The sequence below is a fragment of the Pholis gunnellus genome (genome assembly GCF_910591455.1).
Source record: "Pholis gunnellus genome assembly, chromosome: 20".
Lineage (NCBI taxonomy): Eukaryota > Metazoa > Chordata > Actinopteri > Perciformes > Pholidae > Pholis > Pholis gunnellus.
In genome coordinates, this window is record NC_136547.1 from 12,213,508 (window position 1) to 12,240,901 (window position 27,394).

At 46.7% G+C, this 27,394-nt stretch overlaps 1 protein-coding gene across 2 annotated transcripts; it reads right to left on the reverse strand.

Moving 5' to 3' along the window:
* Nucleotides 1-304: 304 nt before the first annotated feature.
* Nucleotides 305-25,533, reverse strand: boc (BOC cell adhesion associated, oncogene regulated). Of its 2 annotated transcripts, none has more exons than XM_079181019.1 (18): nucleotides 25,357-25,533; nucleotides 12,715-12,843; nucleotides 11,913-12,185; nucleotides 8,314-8,460; nucleotides 7,222-7,365; nucleotides 6,507-6,800; nucleotides 5,344-5,616; nucleotides 4,981-5,249; nucleotides 4,709-4,874; nucleotides 4,487-4,552; nucleotides 3,957-4,166; nucleotides 3,475-3,650; nucleotides 3,153-3,375; nucleotides 2,639-2,824; nucleotides 2,344-2,555; nucleotides 2,053-2,141; nucleotides 1,397-1,497; nucleotides 305-1,128 (listed from the first exon to the last, which is right to left on the reverse strand). In XM_079181019.1, exons 2-18 carry the CDS (start codon nucleotides 12,824-12,826, stop codon nucleotides 959-961), a joined length of 3,111 nt encoding a protein of 1,036 aa, XP_079037145.1. In that variant the 5' UTR covers nucleotides 12,827-12,843; nucleotides 25,357-25,533; the 3' UTR covers nucleotides 305-958. The 2 variants fall into 2 exon arrangements, with proteins under 2 accessions (XP_079037145.1, XP_079037144.1); XM_079181018.1 differs by having other exon boundaries at nucleotides 1,346-1,497.
* Between the last annotated feature and the right edge of the window lie 1,861 nt (nucleotides 25,534-27,394).

Sequence of the window (27,394 nt, forward strand, 5' to 3'; positions counted from 1 at the left end):
ATCACAAAAGGTGCACCAAACACTCTTTATCAATTTCATAAGCTTTTATTTACATGCAATAGTGCTCCAGCATGTGCGACCACAGAACGGCTACACTGATAAAGGGGGGGGGGGGGGGGGGGTAGATTCAGGATCTCCTTCATTTTCATTGCAGATGTCTCTGGCAAAGACTAATACTTAATGCACCAACCTGTGAGGGAGGAGTAATACTGACACCTGTCACAGCGCCCTCACCTGGCAGTCGTTTGGTAACCAGCAAATGAGTAAACACAGAAGTGGTTGCAGTATAAAGTTCAGCTTATCAATGACTGAGTTTAAGATAGTTTTTTTTTTTTTTCCAGAATCTCTCCCATTCAGTGATTTAAAAAAAATAACATAAAACCAAAAAAAATAAATAACTATACAATATAGAATCTCTTGTACACTACAGAAACAGAATGATTTATGCTGCATACACTTGTTAATATTTTGTTAATGAACAATGCATAATACATTTGTGTTATTGCTGTACAAAACGACAAGACGGTTGTATTTTTGAAAACGTGACAAAGCAACAGAACTAAACAGCGATGAAGCACCTCATAACTACAGCATCAGACTGGCTTGAGTGGTCCCTTTTGTTTGTTGTACACAAAGCTACCGAAGGTCCAAACATTTAGGATGGAGGATATCTGTGAGGAATGACGCGAGGAGTGAGGAAGGTCGAGACATGAAGTGCTGAACTGAGAGGAATCCCCTGCAGGCTTAAGGTCCCCGGACTGATCTTCACACAAGGAACAACGTCTCCGATTTATTTTCCTCCCCGGGAAATGCAGACAGTCCAGCGAGAATCCTTTTCAATGTGAAAATAACCTAATATACAGTATAATCAGTATGTACAAAAGCATAAATATATAAATATCTGTGATACAAAAATAAATATTTTCTCTTGTGTCTCTTCTGTTTGTTGAACAGTCTCTCATGCATCCGTTGTGTTGGCTGTGCCTGCGTCCTCGGGGGACGCCTCATTTGGGAGGATGTTCACTTCCTGTATCGTGATGTCTGGGGATTGTGGCGTTGTGGCCGCTGAAGACGAGGTGGTGAAAATCCCTTCGTCTTCGAGAGAGAGAAGAGGAAAGGACGCTGGCTCTGCCGAGAGGAGGGAAAGAGAGCCGGTAAGAAAAATGCAGAGCTGATTGTGGCGTTCAACAGAGATTTAAAATGTCAAATGTCCCGCATTAAGCACTAATACCAACATATTTAGATGCACTGTAGGATTATCACATTTAAGAAAAGCTACGTTCCAAATGGACCATTAACCAACGAAAGAGTATTTCAGTTAACAGAGGAAAGAAGCCACACATACTGTAAGTGAAGCCATCCTCTGCTTTATCGCTAACACAGAAGCTGCCATCACCTCCCAGATCCTGTGAACCGAGGTGCTGATGGGAGGAGTCGAGGAGCTGCAGAGTGGAGTCATCAGGAGGACAGCAACTCTGTTCATGATGATCTGGACCGCTAAGGACGACAAGTTTCTATTAGGACTGCAACTTATAAACGATGGTGACATTTTTTACAGGGGAGGGTTTAGTGCATTTTTAGGCTTCAAGTCCATTTCTTCTGTTTTGCATGCAAAACCACAGTGAGTGAGTTTTGGGCTACGAGCGTTGCCAAAACCCGGGTGACCTACTCTCAATACTGCGCCTGAACACATCACATATTTTATTTACAATGATACATTTAAAAACATAGGATATGAAAATTATATTTAAAATCAGGAACCAGCGCGTTTTGCCTTTTTGCCTAATTAATTACAACGATTAAAAAAATAAATACATACATTTTACAAGTGATTTTTGACAGATGATGCAGTCAGGCTAAATTTAAATGAAATAAAACACCATGAAAACCATTTGAATGCAGATCAACAAAGTCTTTAAATATGAATATTTAGTCACTATTTTCTAGGATTCACTGTTACCTAGAGCTTTTTTTACAAATTATTTGCTCATATCCCTCCAGTCCATCACAGTACATGAGAATATAAGTGAGTGGTATCATATGTAAACATACCTGGTGGAGTAGTGGTAAACAGGTAGATGTCCATTTAACATCGTCTGGGGCAACAACGTGTCACCCTCCATATCATAGTCCACCTCCTCCTGCAAAACACAACATCATATGTTCAAAGCAATACATGGACAGCTTATTACAATCTACCCATACATCACACAGTTAGCCAAAGTTAGCGTCATCATTTTAGCATTGGCTAAGCTTGCATGTAAAGAAAATGTGACGACAGGTTGGAAAAAAGAAAAAGAAAAACTGTAACGACCTATATTGAACTGTTTTACTTGTTTTTACCTGTTGCCGCCCTGGCAGGCAGTGTGTGGGGTGGTGAGGTTTGCCGTTCGGAGTGTATTCTCCATTAGCAGGGTAGACGCCGTGTGGCGCCGTCATGTGGCCGTCCAGCGGGCAGTGGCCGACCAGAGCATGTCCCTGGAGGGGAACCATGGTGTACTGGCATGAGGAACCGGGGGCGGCCACGACAGGAAAGCACAAGTCGGCCATTTGCTCTGAAAGCACAAAAAGAACATTACACAGACGTAGAGGAAAACACTTTTAACGACTGCAAAGAGGAACTGTGAAGAGCGCTCACTCTGTTTGGCCCAAGCCCTCCAAAGGCAGAAGGGGATGAAGGCGACAATGATGAAGACGAAGGCTCCCAGGACAATACCCACTATGAGGTAGGGGAGGTCGCCCGGCCGCGGCACGAGTCCGCTGGAGTGTTCCCTCTCGTGGTCTGGGGTCTCTGATGGAGCAGGCCGGTGGTTATTAGGACGAGCTGAGGAGACAAAAAGTTGAGAATCTGTTTAAAGAAAAAAAAAAATAAGAAGAAGACAGCTCAGACATGCAAAAAAATAAATAAATAGAATTACACGAGTCACTCGTAACCAGTCAATTTGCAGTTTACAGCCACGTCTGTCCAAAATGTCATCACTTCATCATTTTATCCGATTAGACGTTTGTTTGAAATTGTCATAATCAGCATATCAATTCTTGAGTTATGGCCATACGTTTTGTGAGGTCACAGTGACCGTTGTTTGTGGCAAATATTCAGAACTTCCACCCAAGAGTGCAAAAAAATAACATAAAAATAAAAATGACCTCACCTTTCGTTTCAAGGATCACCACGTTGCCAAATTCACTCTCGCCCTTCTCGTTGAAGCTCTGCATCTTGATGTCGTAGGCGGTCTCAGGCTGGAGATCAGTGATCGAATGCCAGTATCGGTCTCCCTCCACCACATCCTTCTTATAGTCACTGTCATTATCGCTGTCTGTTGGCCGGTAGTAGATGTAGAAGCCGTAGATGGGGGTGTTGTTTACGGGAGTGTACTGTTGAGAGGGAGAAATCATGTTACCATCACAGTGAACTGGAGAAAACATTGCACTGCAAAAACACATTTTTTTGGCGTTTTTCTTCCAGTCACTCACCGTCCATTTGAGAATGACGGTAGTCTCATTGATGGCTTCATTGTAGGTGATGTAGGGCCCATCAACAGGGCGTTCATGGGTTCTCCCGCCCACCACCGTGTACGCCTTCGAAGGGGCACTGGGAGGACTGGAACCGATTACGTTCACCGCCACAACACGAAACTTGTAGGACGTACCTACAGGGAGAGGCATCACCGTTACTAATCTGTCCCTTGGGGAAACAAGTTGCTTTCAATGAAGCACAATATTGTGTTGACTAATGATGTTTGTCTTCACATCGCTCCATGTTTTCGGTTATGGTTTTGATTGATGGCAGCAATTACTGAGATGACTGCGACAACACTCATTATGCTGACGAATTTACAGGCCGTGGGAATGTAATTATGCAGGACATCATCATTGTAATTATACGGTCTGACGTGCCAAGTCAGAATTAACTGCTGTGAATAATAACAACACTGTATATGAAGAAGGTGGCCGACCTTTCTCCAGGCTTGTGATCTCCACAGAGAGCCGCGATGGGGGGATGTTTTCCACCGCCGTCACCCAGTCCTCTCCGGCCTTCTTCACCTTCTTGTACTCCACCCGAAACGACTGGATGGGGAAGCCGCGGTTACCGCGAGGAATCCAAGTCACGTATGCCGAAGTTTCTGTTGCAGTGGAGACTGTGGGTTTGTCGGGGGCTTCGGGAGCTGCAGAGGAGGAGGAGGAGGAGGAGGAGGAGGAGCGGTGTCAGACAGAGGACATAAACGTCGCGACAACATTCTGTAATTATGACAGTGAAGGAAAAACGCATTACATTCAGCACTTACTGAGAGCTCATCCTCCAGAGACAGAAAGGAGAAAAAAAAGAGATTGAGAGGTTTCCATGTTAGTCAGAAGAAGAATGGTTAGTTCAGGGTCATCGTGTTACAGTTCATTTAGTAGAAGGGATTTATATAGTTAGTATAGTTAATAGGAGGTAGTGTTTGCAAAGGGGCATAGAGCGGATCAGGATCGGAGGGTTACTCACGAGAGAGGCTTGGCGAAGGAACAGCGGGAGTTTTCGGTGGGTCAACTTGCCCTAAACCTCTGCGACCTGAAGACAGGAAAACACCAGTTAGAACTGGGTTATAATTAAGGAGCTACTGTTTGAGCCATGTAACACATTTTAATTAAATTCGTCCTCTAAGGCAGAAATAATATTTTAAGTCCAGAGCCATGCCAGCAGCTCTGTGAGGCTGTACCGCATTACCTTTGCCAGTTCTGAAGGTCATCATAGCAGGTTGTCCCAAACCGGCACAGTTTTTGGCAGCCATCTCCACCTCATACAGGCTGTCTGGCTGCAGCTTAGCCAGAGTCAGCTTGTGGAGGGCGCCTGAGATACAGCTGGAGGTCCAGTCTGCTAGAGCATCTCCCACCTAAGAGCGAGAGAGAGAGAGGCGCGAGTTACAGACAAAGAACGTAAACAAAAATACAATATTTATTCATGTATAAACAGAGAACGCGGTGAACTGATGGCAATACCTTTCTGTATTTGACCATATACTCCAGCACGGGGACTCCTCGTTCATGCCGCGGCCTCCAGGTGAGTTCATAGTAGTCAGCCTTGCCCGTGCGCGGCAGGCTTAGGATGATGGGGGCGTCTGCAGGCAGGATCTGTCCTGGCAGCTCGGAGCAGTCAAGAGGCAACATGGCCCCCGAGGCCCCGGGCCTCACAGGCGGCTGCTCTCTCAGCACCTTGTCTGGGCTGAGCGGCCGATAGATTGAGGGCAGCTTCCCCCTGGATGAAATCCCTGGAAAGAGACGACATACGTCATGAAATGTAAAAAGGCTGAGACATAAAACAACTACACTTCTAGCAAATGATCTATACATTTTCGGACTTACCGGTTGATACTGTGATGAGGAGAGCAGAGGCCTGCGAGCTGCCCACCCCGTTCTCAGCCATGCACTGGTACAGTCCGTCATCCTGAGGGCCCACGTTGAGGACACGCAGCCCCCGGGTGGACAGGCGGTGGCGAGGGGACAGTGCGAGGGGACGGGCGTTGTGAAGCCACGTCACCGAGGGAGTGGGTTTACCGCGGGCCTGGCATGTGAAGCGCACCGTCTCCCCGTACACGACCTCCTGCTGCTGCAGCTCCACGGTCACCTGAGGAGGCTCTGCAGGAGAGAAGAACAAAGTTAAGAGGCCGGTTCAAAACCTAGAAGGTAGCCTGAATGTTAATGTTTGTGTGAGAGTGTCCAGGTCTGCTACTGGAGATTATTTTCCTGAGAGCTGAGACGATGAATCGCTCAACGGAAAATGACTACTATTCTATAAATTACAAAAAAAAATTTACTTTTTAAAGTTTCAGCTCCAACAAAGTCACGTGTATGAACACATGGTTTGTGAGTAAAATCGCAACCATGCACGCATGTGTGTGTGTGTGTGCGTAAAGGTTGTATGACAGGGGGTGTATAGAGCCAGGCAGGCGGGGCCAGGCCAGCGAGTTGATGGTTGGCTGCTTGTGAATCAGGAAAAGACAGAGCTCATTACAGCTACAGCAGCTCTCTGGCTTTAATTAGAGCCAGCTGCAGAGAGACAAGCCCACAACACACACACACACACACACACACACACACACACACACACACAGAGACAGAAAATCACTGTAAAAACAGTCATCCATAACCTAGACACATTCAATCAAGTCCTGCTAGAGAACAGAGAGCTCTGTCTCCACAAACGTATTCTTACACAACACCGCCCAGGCGTACATGCCTCTCTCACACATGACTGCGTGCACACATACAGACCGCTGTCCTCTCTGTCCGCCAAACAGGAGTCAGCCTAATTATTAAATCCGTGACACAGACAAAACTCTAACTCATAAAAAAAATCATTCCAGAGTCAAATGAACAAACCCCATTCACTATGAAAAGCCTGTTTACGGGAATCTGCAGTTAACCAAGGTCTTTATAAAAGACAATCAAAACGAGTCATGTAAAAGCCCAAAGCAGCGAACGCACAACTTGCTAAAACAACTTTCCTTTGCTTCACGATTACTCACCGAACACTTGTACGTCGTAGAGCACCATTGCAGAGCTGGCCGAGCCGATGCCGTTGTCCGCTCGACAAATGTAAGTGCCCGAGTCGGCCTCGCCCACCGTGTCGATCAGCAGGTTGCTGAGCAGGAAGCGCGTGTTGTTGTGGGAACGCAGGTCCTGCCCGTCTTTTGCCCATATGACCTGAGGAGTCGGGGTGCCACTGGCCACACATTCCAATACCAGCCGCTGGCCTTTGGTCACCATGATGGAACGAGACGCCGGCGGGTAAATGATGCGCGCCGCTTCTGAGGTGGAGCCTGGAAAAGACGAGGACAGTCGGGGTATGAACATTTGATCAAATAGGATGAGAAAAAGCCTGCGCATAGCTCTCCACTTCTTTAAAATTACTGGCATGCATGTTGCGGCTGAAATTGCATCCAGAATATGAAGCATTTCAAATCACAATGTGAAGTCGAAGAACTTTCATCGCTGCCTTTGAAGATGCAAAAGCACGAGTTGTGCACGTCGTCACCAATGACTAAAAGTGTCCTGGCAAGATCGGATGGTTAAAGTCCAACATGTGCACCACATGTGTCTCCAGTAACAAGCTCTCAAATATCTGATTTTATTCCTTATTGACTGTCCCGTTAATATTTCAGACATCTTCTTGCACATCTTCAAATTGTGTTTTCATTAAAAATGCTAATAAAACACGCTGCGTTGGCGGCGATGACTCACGGCGTATGCGCAGGCGGTCAGTGGAGGTGGACGTTTTGACCTCCTGAGTGACGGGGTTGTAAGCGGCACACTTGTACGGCCCCTCATCGTCCTGCGTGGCGTTGGCTATCTGCAGGTTCCCTGACGGCATGATGAGGTAGTTCCCTGCAGGAAACAAACAAAACCAAAACAGATGTCAGAGCAAACCCATGAATTACTCCAGAGTGTAAATGTATGGTCAGCTGCTGTAAAGGCAGTTACTGCTTTTGATTCAAAGGATTTATTTGTCTTTTGCTCATTCAATATGTGCAGAGAAATGCAGGGGGGCCTCTTGAAGCTGTGCTAAAAGAAGGATAATGTGTGCAATAAACAATAGTAATTACAATAAGAGTAAAAATAAGGATTAAAGCAGTTTAAAAGTATGATTATATATGAATTGTTAGTATTAAAATGATAGTGTATCTTGGCCTTAAAGAAAACTATGCAATAAAATTCTCTACAGTCGAGTGCAAATATGCACGGCGATGAAAAGGATTCACAGAGGACATTGTGCTGTAACAGCAATAACATGACATCAGATTTAACAAATGTTTTCAAACTTAAAAGCATGCGTGTGTGGAAATATACAAGAAAATACACGAATATGGCTGAGACAGCGCTGGAACCGCAGGAAAATCAGAGTCCATATTGTGAAACACTGTAATACGAGTACTAAGTGCCATTCCAGCGCACGCTTGCAAGTCAGCAGAGACCACAAGGTGGCGACCCAGAGTCTGACCGAGGGAGTGAACGCTCCTCAATGTGGTATTCATTTCCTCACAGATAAGCTGCAGATATCAGTACCTACAGCTCCCAGGCATCATCAGCATACCAGCCACAAACCACTAGAGCTTTTCTTCTCCTCCAAGCAACTTAGAAGTAAATACTTAGAAAAATAAACAACTGCATTCCCATGTTTCAACATTCTCCAGATAACAGCCTTATCACCGGTTTCATAATGGGCCAGATAGCAGGATTATAGCATTCCGGTATATTATGAAGACAGTATGAGAATTAGGCGGGAAGTAGGGAGAGACTTCGGGAAGATCTTAATGAACTGAAGCAGCTCCGTACCTTTGGATGTTTCCAGCCACTCCTGTTTGACACTGTAGCGGACCTGAGCCTTGGGCTGGCTTTCGGGGAGGTGACATTCAATAACAGCCGTGTTGCCTTCATCGACCTCGATCTCGTGCTGGTCATCGGGCTCGAAATCCCGCAGCTCTGAAAAACACACAGGCGAGGGGAAAAGTCAGCGCCGTCACAGCACTGCAACACAAGTCACCCCTCTTTCATCGTCTTAACACACAGTGTAAACCACATCTAACTGCACATGTATACAAGTCAGTTCTCGGCTTTAGAAGTAGAAAAAAAAAACACAATGATCTGAGCAATAATAAACTACGATAACTGAGCTGTTTCCATATTTCCATTGTATCGTAACCACATTCCCACAACTTCTCCAATGTGCCTCCTCTTTCAAAGAAAACCCCCGTTTAGTCATTTCTTTCTCTCCGCTTGTTTTACATCGTCTGCTTTAAATTACAGGGATTTTATAGAGTTCTAGCAAATTTGTCTGTTTCACTCAATAATGTCCCTTTGGAGAAGTCCAAAGCCTAAAAGTGGTGTCTGTAACATTCGAGTAGGTGTCATTAATCCTGTCAAACATTATACTGGGACTGGAGCTGGTTCAGAATCTGTGGGAAATGGGTGGAGTGGGATTACTGGGGCCATGTGCTGCGACTGTGTCCCACAGACACACAGTCTACACAGCACAGACACTCATGGGACCTCTGACCCCCTAAACCCCCCCCCCCCCCCCCCCCCCCCCCGCCTGAGTGGCCCAGAGGCCTGGCCATGGGGTCAAAGGTGAGAGGTGTCCATCCTATAGAGTTTCAAAGATATCCAGTTTGGGAGGAAGCAGCAAAACTCTGCTCTTAAGAAGCCGGAAAGAAAAAGAAAAACCCACAAAAATCTTGGGGAGAGGGGATGGGGGGGGCGCGCTGCCATTTTATAGATTTGAAGTAGAGTGAAACTACAATGAGACTCCAAAAAGAAAAACAGAGACGGCAGCAGCACGGGAGGGGAAAAACAAAGTAACAACTGGAGAAATCTGTCATATAAAGGAGTCGAGCAGGGAAATGAAAGATAAATAAAACTTCTCCAGGAACGTAATTAAACGTCTACCAGCCCGTGTTGATTTATTCTTAACAAACATGGCCTCCCTCCATTCTTTCCAGAGGTGCCATAACTGGCGTGTTTTTCTTGGACCAGCCGCTCTCTCTGGCAAGAAGGCCAGGCTGCTGGTATATACAGTCAGCTGACGAGACTTTGTATACAGCTCTAATTCAATAAGTTAAGTTTAGTTAAGGCCAGAGTGTCTACTGATAGGGACGACAAAGTGATGTACTCAAAGCACTGAACAAACACCTTCCCTGCAGGCAGCTGATGTTTTAACAATGCACGTTGGATCTGCCCTCTCGCTCTGTGGGGGAGCTTTAATGGGACAAACACACACACACACACACACACACACACACAAAAACACTCCATCTCCGACTCCGTCTCAGCTCTTATTCTGAAAGATGAGAATCCCAGCCAGGACATGTCAAGCTGTGTGTGTGTGTGTGTGTGTGTGTGTGTGTGTGTGTGTGTGTGTGTGTGTGTGTGTGTGTGTGTGTGTGTGTGTGTGTGTGTGTGTGTGGGGGCCTTAAAGAGGGACCGTGTGGCGCTCCATTTGCTAAATCAATCAGGTGTTGTTTTTACAGCCCCCCCCCCTCCCCATATCTACCCAGCCCACCTTCCTCCTCCTGCCTGCTTCTTCCAAATTCCTCCAGTTACACCTTTTAACCCCCCTACAACTCTTAACGCCCGACATTCTTCACGAGAAGAACCCCGCATGGGTGCCTCTCAGGTGTGAGTGCGTGCATGCATATGTATGTATTCCTCTGTGTGTGTGTGTGCGCGCATGTGTGTGTGCGCGCATCCTGCAGGGATGGAGGATTGATGGCATTCATAAAGTGAAGCAGACCTCCCGCACCAGGGCTGCTTGGCAAGGCAGACTTAAATATTTCTACAGAGACAGTGCATTCATCATCTTTATGTGTAGCAGTAGGAGGCCTGTGTGCGTGTGTGTGTGTGTGTGGGACTGTATTATAACATGTTTGTGCAACGTGTTGTGCGTTCACGTTGCGCAGATACACGTCTCTGATTTCTGCAGCAAAAAGGGGGAGGGTGATTGTCTGCACAAGAATTCAAAGCGAGGAGCTTTTAACCGATGCCAAAAAAGCCCAGATTCATCAGAGGCGGACAGGAGGGTCTGGAACCAACCTATCCCGATCACAAAAAACATGTGCGTACAACTAAGACAGCTCGCATGGAAAGACAGGCACGTACACACTCCCCGTGGAGCAATTCCTTAGGCGGTTTGGGGGTGGCCGAGTTATTAAATTAGAGAGGTTTTTTTGGACAGTCTGCCTCCACATGTGGTAATCTCAACACGATTTATCTACTGTTGAAACTATCAATAACTTTTACTGCCTTTGTGCAAGAAAAGAAAACGGAAAAAAAAAACACCAAAAAAAACATGAGCTGAAGATGACAAAAGAGGAGGGGAAAGTGAGAGATAATGAAAGGAGGCAAGAGGAGAGAGAGTGACAGGGTGAAGAGTGAAAAATGTGCAAAGGAAGAGAAATGTGTGTGTGTGTGTGTGTGTGTGTGTGTGTGTGTGTGTGTGTGTGTGTGTGTGTGTGTGTGTGTGTGTGTGTGTGTGTGTGTGTGTAAGGTTATGGAGGCCTTAAAGGAGACAGAGAATGTGACATCACGTCTCATCTTGTGTGAGGATCTTGTCTCGACTGGCCTAAAACACCTCCAGTTTCTCCAGCTATAAGCCTCGTACATCACATCACTACGTGTAAAACAATACAGTTAACAGTGCACTTTTTTTTACCTAATGGTGTGTTCTAGTGAGGCATCTCTGTCCACCCACACACAACACCCTTATCTCGCCCCCCCCCCCCCCCCCCCACAGCCCTCCACCCAATTACGGGGCCATAATTTCTGGCGAGCCCTGCTGTCGGGCCCTGTGGAGAGGAATGTGGTGTTGTGTGGAGCAGAGGGGCCGATAGAAGCAGGGGGCCCCCAGGCTGGAGTCCTGGTCCCTTCTTCCCCGCTCCGACCGGCCCCCGGGTCCCCTCCATTCCTCCGGCTCAAGTTACACAGCTTCAGGGCCCCCTTCACAGTCCCATGATGCATATCAAATATAACACCACACACACACACACTCACACACTCAGACCAGCGCACTAAAAACGCCAGCGGTGAGAATAATTCACTTTAGCTCCATTAGATCAATACGACACTCTATAAAAGCAGCTGTTGTATTTAACGACACACACACACACACACTAAATACTGCCCGACTATGTGGAGGCATTAACAGTGATCAATGATGTGCGACAGCTTCTCACTATGACCAGAATTGTAGTTGAGGATTAGTCTCACAGCAGTGGAAAAAGAACACGGTTTACTGCGTTGTATTCATGAAGATTTTAAGGAAACAAATACCGCCCCAAGAAAATGAAGTCAAAGGCGTTCTTTGGATACTCTGACAAACCACAAAAAAGGGTTTTGTGCGTTTGTGTATATTTGTCTGAACTGTGCGTGTGGCCACTTACTAGCAGCGGTGACGTTAGCGGGCACGCTAGCCAAGGCTCCTGTGCTGGTGCTGGCCACACACTGGTATCGGCCCGCGGTCAGGTTGGACAGCGTGGGGATGAAGAGGCTGGTGGGCCCCAGCACCACACCCAGATGTCCGTCCGCCAGCTCCTGGCCGTTCAGGCGCCAGCTGATGTTGGCGGAGGCGGGTTGGGCGCTGCAGCGCAGGTTCACGCTGCCTCCCAGCTTTTGCACCACGGACAAGGGCTCCTCAGTGAACAGTGGCACCTCGTCTGAGGACAAAGATTATACACAGAACTCAGATATGCTGAAAAGAAGACAATTCTCACAATTTGGAACCATAAAAATGTTTGGATTTGCTTGAAAAAAAACCCAACCTTTTAACTAATCGATTATCAAAACAGCTGTCAATTCATTTTCTTTGGCTCTACTAATGGATTAATCAATGCAGCTCTAAATACAGTACTTCTTTTCTTTTTCAGTTTGTCCATGGTGGCTAGTAGGGCTCATGCAAACTACCCACTTCTTCACTGCATCTCAAATAAACAGCTGTTGCTGCTGCCAGGATACTTTAAAAAAAACAAAAAACACCTCGCTCCTTGTGAGCTAGAATATTTAGTCTCTGGCAAGACTTTTCCTGCACCAGGTGTTTGGAAAAACTAAGGTAACGGCATTCATAAAGTGGGCATAAATTAATTAAGTAATGTGCATTTTTAAACAGCGGCAGAAAACACAAAAATGGAACTTTTATTTCTGCAGACTGATCCAGTTTCCCCCCCCCATCTCAGTTTGTCTACTCACCGGGGGGAGAGGCGCCGCTCTGCAGGCAGCACAGTAGTACTGCACCCAGAGCGCACAACACTGGAGCCCTTCTCTTTTTCATCCACGGAGTCCAGTCTCGCTTTCCAGACATCTTCCATACACTGCCCCCTGAAACACACACACACACAACGAGGAAGGTCAGAGGGTCATTTACAGACTTGGTACACTCAAAACAAACAGCACAAACCACTTCATTCTGATGGAAGCTAACACACACACACACGGACAGAACTGCACAGCAAACAAAGCTACCAAAACATGGAAACATACATCATCCATCTAAACAGTCGATCTAGACTCACACATAAGCTGCTCTCTATCTTACTTGTATACACACACACACACACACACACACACACACACACACACACACACACACACACACACACGTACACAAACAGGCGGCCATTAACGAAACACAACCCAGGCGAGGCGGTGCACTCGGCGGTACCCTCAGCAGCCAAACTCCAGACACAAATAAAGCCTCTCTTTTCTGTCAGCCCCCATCTCACCGCTGACCCCGTCTCCTCCGCCTGCACCCGCACCCATCCAGCCCGCACTCATCAAAGGGGCGCCCTCATTCTGCAGGGGCCGTAACCCGACCCCTCCACCTTCCTCCACCTTCCCGCTCAGGTGTAACCGATACAGGTAGAGGGTCCAGGAGGAGGAAAGGGGGGGAACACACAGGCTGCATTCAGGAGTGGGGACAAAGAACAACTAATGAGAGGCAGGACCGGGGGGGGTGGAAATATATATCACAGCAGCGAGGAGCGTGTGCGAGATGGAGGAGAGGAGGGTCGTATTATGGCTGCAGTATGTATCGGGGGGGGGGGGAAATGGAGAAGGCGATGTTAATAGTCAGTCTATTAACAGTTAACGTAGAGAGAGGAGCTTTCCTCTCTCCTTTGTCGCTTACTGCCAAGTTTCCCAAATTCTTTCCTGTCAGGTTAAACTAACAACTTCCCGTCAGGATGAGGAGGGTGGTCCTGCAAGACTGAATCTCTCTCTCTCTCATATATACATGCACGTATTTGAACATGCACACACTCAGGGCATGAAGTGTCCTGCGACAATGTAGTAAAAATGGAAGCGCACAACTTTCTCACACGTATTTTATCCTGATCTTATTATGGCAAGGAGATGATTAATGGAGCTCAGCGAGACTAGGGACTACACCCACACACACACACACACACACACACACACACACGGGGCCAAAGCAGGACAGTAAGAGAATGGAAACTCTTACAGAGCACCTTCATCATCTAACGGCAGCAGTGAAAATGTTTAGCTGCCTGGCACATTTATTGAAAATGAGCAAAGCAGCAGGCTGATGGAAAAGCTGCGGTTAACGACGCCAACTGCCACACATTACTCCGCTACATCTTAATTGCATAGTATGAATGTGTGTAAACATTTTAAAGATTGCTAATTCTCACGACATGAACAGTTTAGGAGAAGTCCAGTCCAACTTGCACAATGTAGAACTGTACCGATTAGTCGATCAAACCGGTTTATTCATTTATTAATCCTGCAATAACACATTTTTTGGCCACTTTGGGCAGAAAACAACCTGTACACACAACATACTGACTTCACCTATTGAGGTTTTATGTCGAACTTGTTAGCCAACAGTTGCTTATTTACATAGTTTATATATGAAGCAACATTAGCATTCATTTGAACTCGTGTTTCTGACAACCTGATGAGTCCAATTTTCACTCTTCTTTTAGCTCAGTTTTTGGTCTCCACCAACTCTTGACTGAGGTAAATATCCGGCTCTTTAGCGGCTAAATTCTTTAACAGGAAGTCACCAACCATGTGTGTCTGCTGTTGGGTGCTGAGCAGAAAGCTGCAGTTGGTTTTTACAAGCCATTTTGCTGCAAAAAGCCGAACAAAGCCGTGAGAGTGAATCAAAATAGTTCCAAAACAGTGAGCTTAAAGACAATCAAGGGTTCTCTGTATGCATGAAATAATTGATTATAACCTCTTTATGCAAAGATGACAAACAAACATTGGCTCTAGCTTCTTAAATGTGCTGCTTTTCACTCATTCATGTTAATGCAAGTCAAATATCTTTGTTTTACGACTGTTAGTCAGACATAACAAGCAATTTGACTTTCGAGGACCGGGAAACCTCGAAAGGCATATTCAGTATTCTCAATATTGAAAGTAACCCTCGGTTGCAGACCCACATACATGTACACTTTAATTCACTCAGTCGTCCACTCAGACCGGCCCATCAGTAGTGGGCTCACTCGGTAAACAAACAGCGAGCTGCTGTGGAACCAGGAAGCAAAGCTGAAGGTCTGCGGCTTCAGCGGCCGATCGCTCTATGGACACAACCCGGGACAGCTGCCCGTAAAAAAACACACACACACATCTGTATGGAGCACCTGTCCCAACCGTGAGAGTCACTAACCGTAAACCACACCAGTCAACCTGCCATCCGGACACGCTACTTTCGCCAATGAGACCTCTTACCTGACTAATGAAAGTAGCGTCAGTGAGACAGCAGGAGGAGATAGAAACAGAGAGAGGGGGGAGAGAGAGCTTTGTTCTGATGGCGGCATGAGGAGGCCCCTCGTACATCATCACTCCCTAAAAACAGCCAGACTCCTCTGAGCCCCGTCTGATTCATTTATCATCTGGGTCTTGTGTTTGCTTAGCGGATACCCTGCTTTAAAGATGAAAAGTTGGCCTGACATCTGTGTCCAACGTTTTCCAACCATCCTTCCAAGAGAAGTCACAGACAGACAGAGAGAGAGAGAGGGAGAGAGAGGGAGAAGAAGCCTCCTACGCATCAACGAGACTGATAGAAACCAGAGCAGACGCACAGACAGCTCTCCTAAATTAAGAACCGCGGGAATGTGCGAGTGTTAATGTTTCCCTATGACTGTTTTATAACAGCCTTAAGAAAAACGCTGCGTTGGAGAATTAAAACATACTTCAGTGACAGTGCAGCGAGGAGAACTGTGTGAACCGCTCAAAGCTGCCTGTTCTGGTGCAGAAGTATGATTACAGGGGAGTAAAGCTATTTGTGTCATCGTGTTGAGGAGCCGACACTTGACTACTGAGATGTGACTTTGCAGCAGAAAAGGTCCGGTACAGTTCTTGCGTTTACATGAATTTCATATCACAGTTTCTTATACAGCTGCTTTGGAATTTAACATTTGAGAGGTTTTACTTTTGCCGTTGAATAACAAAAAGGTTTTGTAGAAAAACCTGCTTGTAAACGGTTTAAACGAGGTCAAATTGTGTTCATCGGGTCTTAAACTCAGGCATTGCATTGCACTAGTGTTACATTCAAACACCACCCAGCCCCTGCAGCAGGTGGGCCTTGCATGGTCCAACATGTTATGTATTCATTTTATTTTAAACATGCATTTTAAGAAAAAAAGTGAAAAGAAAACTCTTTTACTTAGGGACATCAGTGCAGATGCTGAGCTCATCAAGTGGATCAGATATTGGCCATGACGTCACTGATCCACATCAAATAGAATTGATTTTGTCAGTGTCATTGCACAAGTTCTGTGTAGTTCTGTATAACTTACATTTAGCACATTTACAAAGAAAAAGGATTGGTGCATCTCTGCAATTAACACAGAAGATATTTAAAAGGCTGTCGTTCTCATAATAAACATTCAGAATCCTGAAAGGAACTTGACTCTTTGTATTTTGAAGACTTTTGACTTGGACTCGTCTTGAATAACCTGCGACTTGACCCCCAAATCAAAAGACTGTATCAAAAGTGTAAATATCATAGAGGAGGAGGAGGAGGAGGAGGAGGGGACTAGTTCCAGGTCATGGCGATGGTGTGCAGGCATGCATCGTGAGCGTAGGTATGCGAGTGCCTTATATGTCATTGTGGGAGAGAGTCACTTGACAGAAGTTCATTGTGAGCGTGCTAAGTAAAGACACCGGGGCCCCTGTTCTCCCGGGCCACTGCCAGTCCCATTGTCCCCCTGCCTCCGTGGATAAATTCATTTTGACAACCCTGCTAATTGGATAAAACCAGACTGGAGCCACCTCCCTGAGCTCTCACATTCCATCTGCTTTCTGGCATGGAGAGGACACACAGGAGAGGCGGCGGCGGCGGCGGTGGTGGAGGGGAAGCAGGCTAGTAACTCCTTCTGAGGAGCTGAGCTGTTGAATATGTATCACCTCCCCGAACTCCCCTCTTGCCCTCCCGCCTCCCCCAGTTTTACGTCTTTTTACACCCTGTGCCCCCCCCACCCCCCCACCCTCTACGTCGAGGTTCTCCAAACACCACAAAGCCCCCCCCCCCCCCCCTTTAGATAAACACATGCGGTGTCAAGTGTGAGGAGTGCCGGGGGGTTCAACCGCTCCGCTCGGGCCCGCGGCCCACAATGCCGTGCCGCATAGCTGCCATGCGGGAGGCCAGTTGCCCCTGGCGACGCTAACAGGCAGAACGCACCTTAATAGAGTGGAGAGTCATTGTAAAGCAGTGAGCCGGTGCACGGACAAAGACCCCGCAGACCCCTGGAGAAAGGGGAGACGCTACTCTGAAGGGCCCGGGGAAGAGCTGATGGGCCCTGCTCAATGACCAAAAGAGAAGGGGGGGGGGGGGGGGGGGCTCAATGACCAAGAGGTTTGAGAGTAGTGTGTGGAGAGTTTGGGGAGGCAGGGAGGAGAGAAGGGGGGGGGGGGTTCAATGCCTTTATGGATTGATGTGAGATGTGGGGGGGGGGGGGTTGACTGAGAAAGCAGAACGGCGACTCAAATTAATAGAGAGGATGTCAACTGGCGGGCGAGCAGGAGGAGAGAGCAGGGCCTCGTCAATGAGAGGGTGTGTTTGTGGGAGCGTCGCTGAATGTCCCAACATATTCTCCCCTCACTCCGTCAATGTGTTTTGCTGGTCCCTCGGTTTCGGCCCGCGTTTGTGCCGAGCGGAGGAGGACGAGGAGGGTCCGGGGGTTTGCTTAACAAACCAACAACCCGTCACGCAGGCAAAAGAACAACAAGGAGAAAGAAGAGTTTTAGGAAGTCGTAGACGGGGCTGATACTAAGGATTTGTTTCCATGATTGATGAATCCGTCTTTTATTTCAGCTGATTAAGTGTTTAGCCTTGAGAAAATTGGGAATGTCCATCCTGTGAATCAGTACACCAATGTATGCAATTAATAGTTAATTGCTAGAGTTATTTATACGTCATTGCCTCTTATTGACTTTTACAAGATGAATAGAGGATAACAAGTTCAATACATCGAAAGAAACTGCTCTGTCAGGTATCATTGTGTCAAAAACACACAGAAATCAAAGCGATCATATTGCTGGATGCGGCAGCCTCTACTTCAAAGTGTGATAACTGAAGTAGAGAATCTCCGTGCTTCTCTGTTGTAGAAAAACTTGGCAGAGAACAAACTTTAAACCTATTCCCATCTGTCTCTCGGACACAAGGGAACTTTCTGGAGTCTTATCTTGGCATGGAAACTCTGCCCAACAGGTGGAGGGGGGGGGGGGGGGGTCCAAATCCTCCACTCGAGACATCACTCGTTCTCATGCTATAAAATTACACATCAAAAGCATCTCAGCATCCCTAACGAGGTTGAGAATTCACCCCCTCCTCCATCATAATACTCACACACACACACACACACACACACACACACGCACACGCTTCACAAAGTATTAACGAGCTATATGCCCGTCCAACCCCTCCTTCTTCCCCCCAAACCGACACTAACGAGCTACAGAGCGTCTCGAGGATTAACGAGGGAGATCTGGACAGGCCCGCGATGTAGAAGAGGGGGGCGTTCTAATCAATTAGGCAATGCGGCATTTGCATAATTTAGATAACGAAGCTGAATTAACCACGGAGAGCTAATTACTGTGCCACAGCGGACAAACCCACCCGCATTCCTCTGCCCGGTGTGGGATGCCAGCGTGCCCACCGGGGCCATGGGAACAGGATGGGATCATCACCACTTGCCGGGGGAGTGTGAGCCAGCTAGATGGACCAAACTGTGATGTAGGTAGCATCAGCCAATCAAATCAGAGGGAGGGAGGAACGGATGGATGGATGAAAGAACGCAGGAAAGACACCAGGATGGACAGATGAGAGGAAAGAAGGAAAGATGGAAGGAAAGGAGAAATGGATTAAAGATTAATGAGCGATAGGAGGAAGGAAGGAAAGCAAAGGATGAACGATGGATAGAAGAACAGAAAAGGATGGATAGATAATAGAAAGAAAGTAGAAAATTAGGAAAAAACAGGACGATAGTCTGAAGGAATAGTGGAAATGAAAGATAGAAAAGAAAAGAAAACACAAAAAAATCCAAGAGGCTGAACTAAAATCTTTGACCACACTAACTCTAAAACTGTATAAAAGACACACTGTATACATTTGTATCATCAAACATGTTGATGAATCTGAATAAAGTACTAAACATTCTCTGATTACAGCTCAAAGAAGACTGAATACTTTAGGCGGCTACAGAAACAAGAACGTCACTGTGCAAAAAAATATACAGAACATTTGTGTGTGTGTGTGTGTGTGTGTGTGTGTGTGTGTGTGTGTGTGTGTGTGTGTGTGTGTGTATCTTCTTTCTGAGAAGCTTTAAGCGATCACCAAGAGTCTCAGTACACAGATCACACAATCATTCCCATACAGTACTGGGAAAACTAACTAGTACTCTGGATTTCACAGTACTCATCACACGCACACACTCATGCTCGTGCATATTTCATGCACCCACAACCATTCTTTCCCTACACACACACACACACACACACACACACACACACACACACACACACACACACACACACACACACACACACACACTTGATGACACATAAGCAAGCAATCACACAAACTCCTATTACATGGTAAAAGTATACTCACAGAGGCACATAAATATGCAGACCTCAGGAAGTTTTTCCAACACCAAATGTCAACACACAAAAAAACAGACTACCACTTCTCCCCGACCCGAGAGATAAACTACATACACCACGGCATTCATGCACGCTAATATAGACTTTCATAGCTGTACATATCTGCAGCCTGCTCCTTGTGTGTTCCTGCATCGTAGGGAGGGCGGGAGGGAGGGAGGAGGGATGTGAGGGGGGGGAAAGGGGCCCCAAACTCCTTTGGCAGCTCATGCATCAGAGTGAATGGAACCAATTATAAATCAAGAGCAATTTCTCCCCATTATTCAGCAGGAACCAGGAAGGGGGGGGGGGGGGGGGGGGGGAGACTGGCCCTACAACTCTCAGTGGGAGACGGAGGAAGGAAGAGAAAAGCAGAGAGAGTGAAATATTATATGAAAAACAGATATGGGGAGGCATTAGGAAATTGAGATAAGGCAGGAGAGACGGAAAGAGGGATGAGGGAATGGAGAAAAGCCGTAAAGTTATATGAAACGACTGAGGGAGAACGTTATAGGAAAAACAGACTTGAGGAGGAATTAGAAAACGGAGCGGAGGCAGGAAATTAAACAGAAAGCGAGGGGTTTGTGGGGCGGCGAATGGGTTCGAGGTGGTGCAAGCGACTTTGACTGCTCGCTCCACGGTTATAAAGTGAAAGCTGCTGGTCTGAAAGAGTTTCTCAAGAGGAGAAACAGCTGGAGGAGGCGCTTTTTCAAAAGAGAGCCCTCGGTGTCAGAAGCTTGGATTTGTGTGGTATAGCAGAGCAACCATTTGTCCCGTCACTCAGAGTCACGGATGTGCATTATTATCCTGAAGGGGGAAAGCTGCACGTACTCACACACGATTTGAACAGCAGAGAGGGGAGCGCTGTCGATGGAAAATTCCAGTTGTGATAACCTCAGGGGCCCAATAACTAACTAATCTGGTGCCCAGTGATTTATTCTGTTGAATCATGTCTTCTCCTGCCAGTTTGACATTCTTCAATGATGAGTTTTTTTCTCTCCGGGGCAACACTTTAAATCTGATTATTGGTTAAAGCCCTGGAACACAACCCAGATTCCGCAAGGTTTTTTTTTTTTTTTTTTTTTTAGGTGCTTTTATTGTTTCGTTCACACAAGCTCGAGACAGGAATACGCCGCGCAGTTAATATTACAGCATATAAAAAGGAGTTACAGTGCACGAGAGCTGACTGGCAGACCTTGGGCAAGGCCTAATAAAGCTAACCAAAGTGACGCAAATTTTCAAAAACGTGTGCAGTTGAGACAAAAAAAAGAGAAAAGGAGCGAGGCTTTAAGCTAAACAGCTCCAGTCACAGTGCAATCTTGTGCCTGTGTGTGGATGATCTATTAGAGCGTCTGGGTTGCTTTTGGCTCGTAATAACACCCCCTAATCTTTGTCCAAATATCTGCTTCGCACACACAGGGCTATTTGTCTACACACACACACACACACACACTGCTTTCTTATCCGAGTCTGGAGTTGATCAATGATCTAACAGCACTCACTCCAGGCTCCCAATGTGTGTGTGTGTTTGTGTGTGTAGGAGACAGAGTGAGAGTATGGCTTAGGTAACTTCATTATCCAATCAAGAGCTTCTTAACTTTTACTCTGAGTAGTGGAACAAATCAACTCGGCTTGTTTAAAGGCTTTGGATAATCCCCATTAGGCTGTTAAGACAACGAATGAGAGCGCGATTGTGTTCATTATACAGATAGAAACTGGACGGGCATCAACATATTGTTTCCAAATATTATTTGAAACCTTTGGAAAAGCTGTTTCGCTTTGGAAAAGTTGCATACCAATCTCTAAAAAAAAAAAAAAGCTAATTTCTCTATCAACAGCTTTCTTTCTGCCGTCTCTCCTTTCCTCACATCCAATTTATCTTCACTCTCGCCTCAACAGTCTCACTCCGTTTGATCGTGGACTGTTTAATTCGCCTCTCCAACTCCCTGTCAGGACTTTCTCCTTCTCTATTCGCCTCACATTCCTCCCTCTCTCTGTCTCCCTCTCTCTGTCGGTCTGTGGTCCTGGCTGACGGGGAGGATCAGGAGGAGAGAGGTATGCAACCCCCCCCCACCCCCACCCACCGGGGAGGGGCCTGGACCCCGGCCACCTGCCGGTCCAGGTGTCCCTCTCTGGTTATCCAATGTCTGACTGGACACAGAAACCCTCCCGGGGGCACGAGGCCTGAGCCCGAGCCTCCAATCTGTCAGCGCCGGAGGACTAATGCACCGCATGTCAACGGGCCAACAATGTCCGGCTCTGGGAAATGAGGCGGCCTTATTTGGCGATGAGTGTGTTCCTTGCTAGTTTATGAAAATGACATTAACCCAGAAAACAAAACCTCTTCCCCCTTCTCACACACACACACACACACACACACACACACACACACACACACACACACACACACACACACACACACACACACACACACACACACACACACACACACACACACACACACACACACACACACACACACACACACACACACACACACACACACACACACACACACACACACACACACCTCAAAACGACCATGCAGGTGAGGACCACAATGAGAATTCCAGTGCAAAGAGATAACCCTGATTGGACAGGAACTATCACTCTCACACAGACATCTGTGCAGCAAAAGGCCCAGAGTATCTGCCTGCAGGCTGTTATGACTGCATGAGTGTACCTGCTGTCATAGAGATGAAAGCATGCCCTCGGGAAGGACTTTTTTTTGTTTTGTTTTTTCTTTGTCAATTAAGACCAATGTTACACCCTCTTCAATAACAATGCTGCTTTCCAGCTTTGCAGTCAAACCTCCGGAGCTTTGGCTCACAGACACCGAGATCGGAGCAGCAACAGCAGTCGTGATGGAACCGCTGGCTTCTTTGTAATCTCAAACTGCATCTTGAAATCCATCTCCACCTAAATACTTTGATTTACATCCAGACGTTAAAACACACCAGGCGAGAGTCAAACAAGTTAAATCCTGTTCTTTCCACTCATATCTCACATCACGGTTCAATATGGCAGAGTCAGTTTTCAAACCAAACGAAGATATGAGTGAGAGACTGTATTGCTATTGGCTTCATACCTAAATCCACACGGTGACTTTTCTTTACAAGCTACAACACATGAAAACTCAGCTCCTATGCACTCTATGTGAAAATGATCCACCAGCTTCTGGACAAAGAGTAGAAAACTGGCAGCTTTTGCCTCCGCTTCATGTCTGTTTGGCAGGTGACCAAGATCAATCACACATAACTTACATACGTCTCATTGTAACGGTCCAGCTGGTAATAGTAAGACAAAGAAAAACCTCCAGCATTCTGACACATATCAGGCTCTGTAACCAAAAGACAATAAAGTGTGTTTCCTGTCCTGACGTAGAGGTCTCTTTCGCCTAAAAGGTATATGCACATTTTCAGTCCCAAAAAAATCAAAAAGGTGCAGGATTTTAGCAGACTGTTGTACAACTTTAAGGGCAGCTTTTCTTCTACTTCCAGGCAATAGCTGTTGTTTTGGCCTGGAACTTCATCCTGAGAGCGTTTCTTAGAAAACACATGGTATCATAATACTCCTATAGGGACTTGAAGTGAGCCTGTGGTATTCAATAATGAATTGAGTCCACTTCACTGTAGTCTAGGGCTGCAACTAAAAGTTTCATTGTCAATAAGTCTGGTGCTATCTCAGCTCCTGAGAGCCAAAGGAGACAACTTTAAATCCAAGTTGCAAAAATCCAGATGTTCATGTTACAATCAAAAAAGACAAGGACAGAAAATCCTCACATTTGACAAAATATAAAATAAGTAGTATATATGCTAAAAAAAACGTACATAAACTATTAAACAATTATCAAAATAGCTGCCCCGATTAATTTTCTGTTGCATTTGTGCATCAAAGGAAATCTACTGTACTTCCGGGCAGTCATTGGTTTGGCCGTGGACTGCACCCTGAAAGCCTTTCATCAAGTATGATACTCCTATAGGGATTTAAAGTTTGCCTGTATTCAGGAACAACTTGGGTCTATGTTATAGTCTTGCTCGTTCCAACCCCTAGTATGACTCTATGGTTAATACATCATAGTTACAATTTACAGTAGCTGCATTTACGTAATATCTGACAAGACTGATGATGAACTCCTCTAATTGTGTTTTTCCAGGTTCCACACAAGTGATCAAAGGGAGCCAAACTGTGTGAGAAACAGGCAGATAATCAGACTGGAATCAATTAGTCCAACTTTGATCCACCGGACTGCCAAAGATGATCGACAACAACACCAAACCCTGCAGCCAAACAACAAGAGGCTCCTTTTTGCTGGGACCAATTAATTCCCTTATAAGCTGTGCGCCTAATTGGAGGAGGCCATGGCCATTCGCTTCGACTTTTAATCCAAGTGACATTGATTCAGCGGGAACAATCGGGCCCTCTTGTCTGATGCCATGTCTGTCACTGGAGGTTCCTCCATGCGAGGCAGCGGAGGCTAAATGTAATCCAAATAACAAAACGACACCTGGGGCTGGAAACTTGAGCCCCTGCGGCTGTTCCCGCAGGCCTCCTCCCGTGTCCGTGTACCACCGCCCCCCTCTCTACCCGGCCCCCTCGGTGAGTGACACCCCGGGCCAAACACTCATTAGCAGCTCCGGGGATTAAGACAAACATTTTCTCATTAAACCAAACCTGAATGAGAGGATGATATCGGGGGAAGAGTCTCCTCGCGGAGAGGCAGGATGCTGCATTCCTGGCCGCGCTGAGCAGCTGTCAGTTCCTGGGAGGCTTTAATTAGGTTATTGTGACACCAGACTTTGGTTTGGAGGGCAGAGGCACTGTAGACATGAACTCAGGTAGCCTTGTTATGGTTTTCTCCATGCCAACTATACAAATCTGCGCGAGCCATTTGGTGCATTAACGGAACGGAATCTTCAGAAATAAAGATCTATTTTTAGGGTGATTCATCTTTACGGTTTAAATTCATTAGGAGCATCATTAAGAAGCATGCTGGTTTAACTTCATTCATTTTTTTTTGCAGCTCTGCTCCCGGGTTTCCCAGTCCATCCCTACATTGCTGCGCTCCCCGATGATGTTATGGGGGTAAAATCTGGCAGAACTCCCCGTGTCTGTTTTCTGTTACCCTATGGGAGCGACTATAGGCTGCGGCCTGCGAAACGCAGACGCATTTTCCCTAAAAAACAACACGCGTACGTCTTAAAACACCGTTACGAATGCCTGCAACGTGTCACACAAAGCTGATTCCTCTCCTCCGACGCGTATCGGGCTGTAAAAGTCGGCGAATACATCCAGAAAATTAAGGAAAACTTTGGAAAATATGGACGCGGCGCTAAACCAATCAACAACGGGCTAAGTCCGAAAGCAAAGGAAACGGTTTTATTAAAATTAAGTCCAACACTGGGAGCCAAAACGCACACTTCCACTCAAATAAAGTAGATATGTGATGGAGAACGCTTGAGGCAACGTTTATGTGCATCGATAAGCTGCAAAAACAAAACAAATACGGCTTTCAAAGTAGTCGACAGCGTGAAGAAGTAGCCTCATCCGAGTCCTAAATCACAATTTTCTCTATAATACAAGTAACACGTGAGTTGGTAAAAACTTGTCCCAGGCTGCAAACAAGCACCAAAAACTGCTACTTTTCTCTATAACATTGTAAAATATGTTAATACAAAGCGCAACACCGCAAAAACATGGACCGCATGAAGGGACAAAACTTACCAAAAACTCTTCTATCTGGTGCTCACACCTCGTTTTAACCGACCGATCTTCTCTTCTTCTCTCTTCTGCGGTGAGCTTTAGTCCCAAAAGAAAAACCCAACCGTCTTTACTTCTCTTTTCCCTCTAAAGCCTCGCTGCTTTGGTAATTTACTGCGATGCAACCGACATTTTCTTCGGCTCCCCAACTTCTCACATTGAAAGGCCGTTTTTGGATGACTGAGCTCTCAAACAATTCTCCCTTTTGCGACGCCTTTTCGGGTCCTCCCACTTCCCAAGCAGGAGGAGGGATCTGAACAATAGGGACCGGCTCCCAAAATCCCAGAGCTGGGTACTGCACCGCCGTTTCTCCAGACTGCGGATTCCTACTCACTACACATCAAGACTTCCCAGAGGGTTTTGGTGCAAAACTAAAGCTTGGATTCCTAGTCTTCAAGTAAAAAACTTTTGTTTTAGGAATAACAACTCCTAGAAACTTAATTTCTTAAGAACTACGGTGTCCTGGAGGAGAAAAGTGCGCCCCCTCCCCCTCCTCCTGCTCTGTTCCCCCTGATTTGGTATGCGTTGGTCCCCACAGAGTTTGTATTGACCCCCGTCCATTGAAGCCTGCAGGCCCTCCAGTGCAGCTGTGCAGTGCTGTGTTGTGTTGTTGTGAACTGGACGGGCCCAGTCAGGACCATGCTGCACACACACACACACACGCACACACACACACTCTCATACCACAGTGATCACAGCTCGACCCCCCCCTCTGTGCACGCTCTGGAATTCTCTTCTCCACTTCAATCAGCACACTTTGAAATGAGGGGAGCCGTTCCTGTCCAGTTCATTAATAACTGACTATTCCCAGATCACAGGGTTTGATAGGGGGGTCTGATGGTGGGAAGTGGGCTTCGCCTCTGTGAATGCAGGAACTCCCACCATGATGTACCTGAGGGGTTATTGCAACCCAGCATGGGCTCCATTCACCGCCAAGCTGTGGCATTTTATGACACCTGTTGCTCTTGTTCAGGGGGAAAGTGCGTTTGTGTGTGCGGACATTTGGCAAATATTTCCGCTTTTTCAAATTAATCAAAACCCCACTCCGCAGTAGAATATCCACATCCCTTTGACTCTGCGCGTCACACCCAGCAGGAAGTTGCAGCCTCAAGATGTTTTCAAGGAGTCATTAATCGTGGGTGTTTTCCAGTGTTGTGCTGCACTTTGCCAGCACTTTGCAAGCCCTGCCAATGTTTTGGTGTTGTTGCTACTGAGCGGGGCTCTGTTTGTATGTGGCTACCTCACACTAGCGCCACCCTAGAGTAGAGCGAAGGAGAGAGGAGGAAAAAAAATGGGGACTCCCAACCCCAATAAAACCCTCCATGATGCCCCTCCCCCCTCCATCTCTCCATGCAGGGCTGGATGAATTAGCTCGGGACAAAAGGCTTTGTGGGGCGGCCATGAAAGGCCTATTAACCATACTGCATCCCCCAGAGGCCCTGCCCGCAGGACACCGCCTCCCAGAATGCCCCTCTCTCAGCAGGCCGCAATCCCAGCATGCACCGCTTCCCTTCAGCGCTAACCCTCGTCACCCCCCGAGCCTCACTATGGAGCCCCACACAGATTGTCATGTAGATGATTATAAATGTTGTTATGAAATCAATGGAGAGTAAGAAGGAGAGACGCGGGTGTCAGCGCTGTGTGTTGGTGTGGTGTGATTTGTGCGTTTTACCAACAAAGAAGAGTTAGATGGAGTGAGAGCGCTGAGAGTTTTGGGTGTTGGCTGTCAGGTGTGAACTCGTCCAGTGTGTCTCATCATTGAACGGTGTATTGTTCATCAGTGAGTGTGTGTGTGTGTGTGTGTGTGTGTAGAGTAAGAGGTGATTTTTCCTCAAGGGTCTTCACCGTGTGATGCTGCCTCCTCTACGACCTCCTCACTCCATTGTTTAGCTGGGCACCATGACGACGACCCGCTCTCTCCGTCCCTCTCTGTATCCCGCTGACCTTAGCAGCTGTGTCACTTCCTCAGTGTGACAAAACCAGATTGAATCACGCGCACACT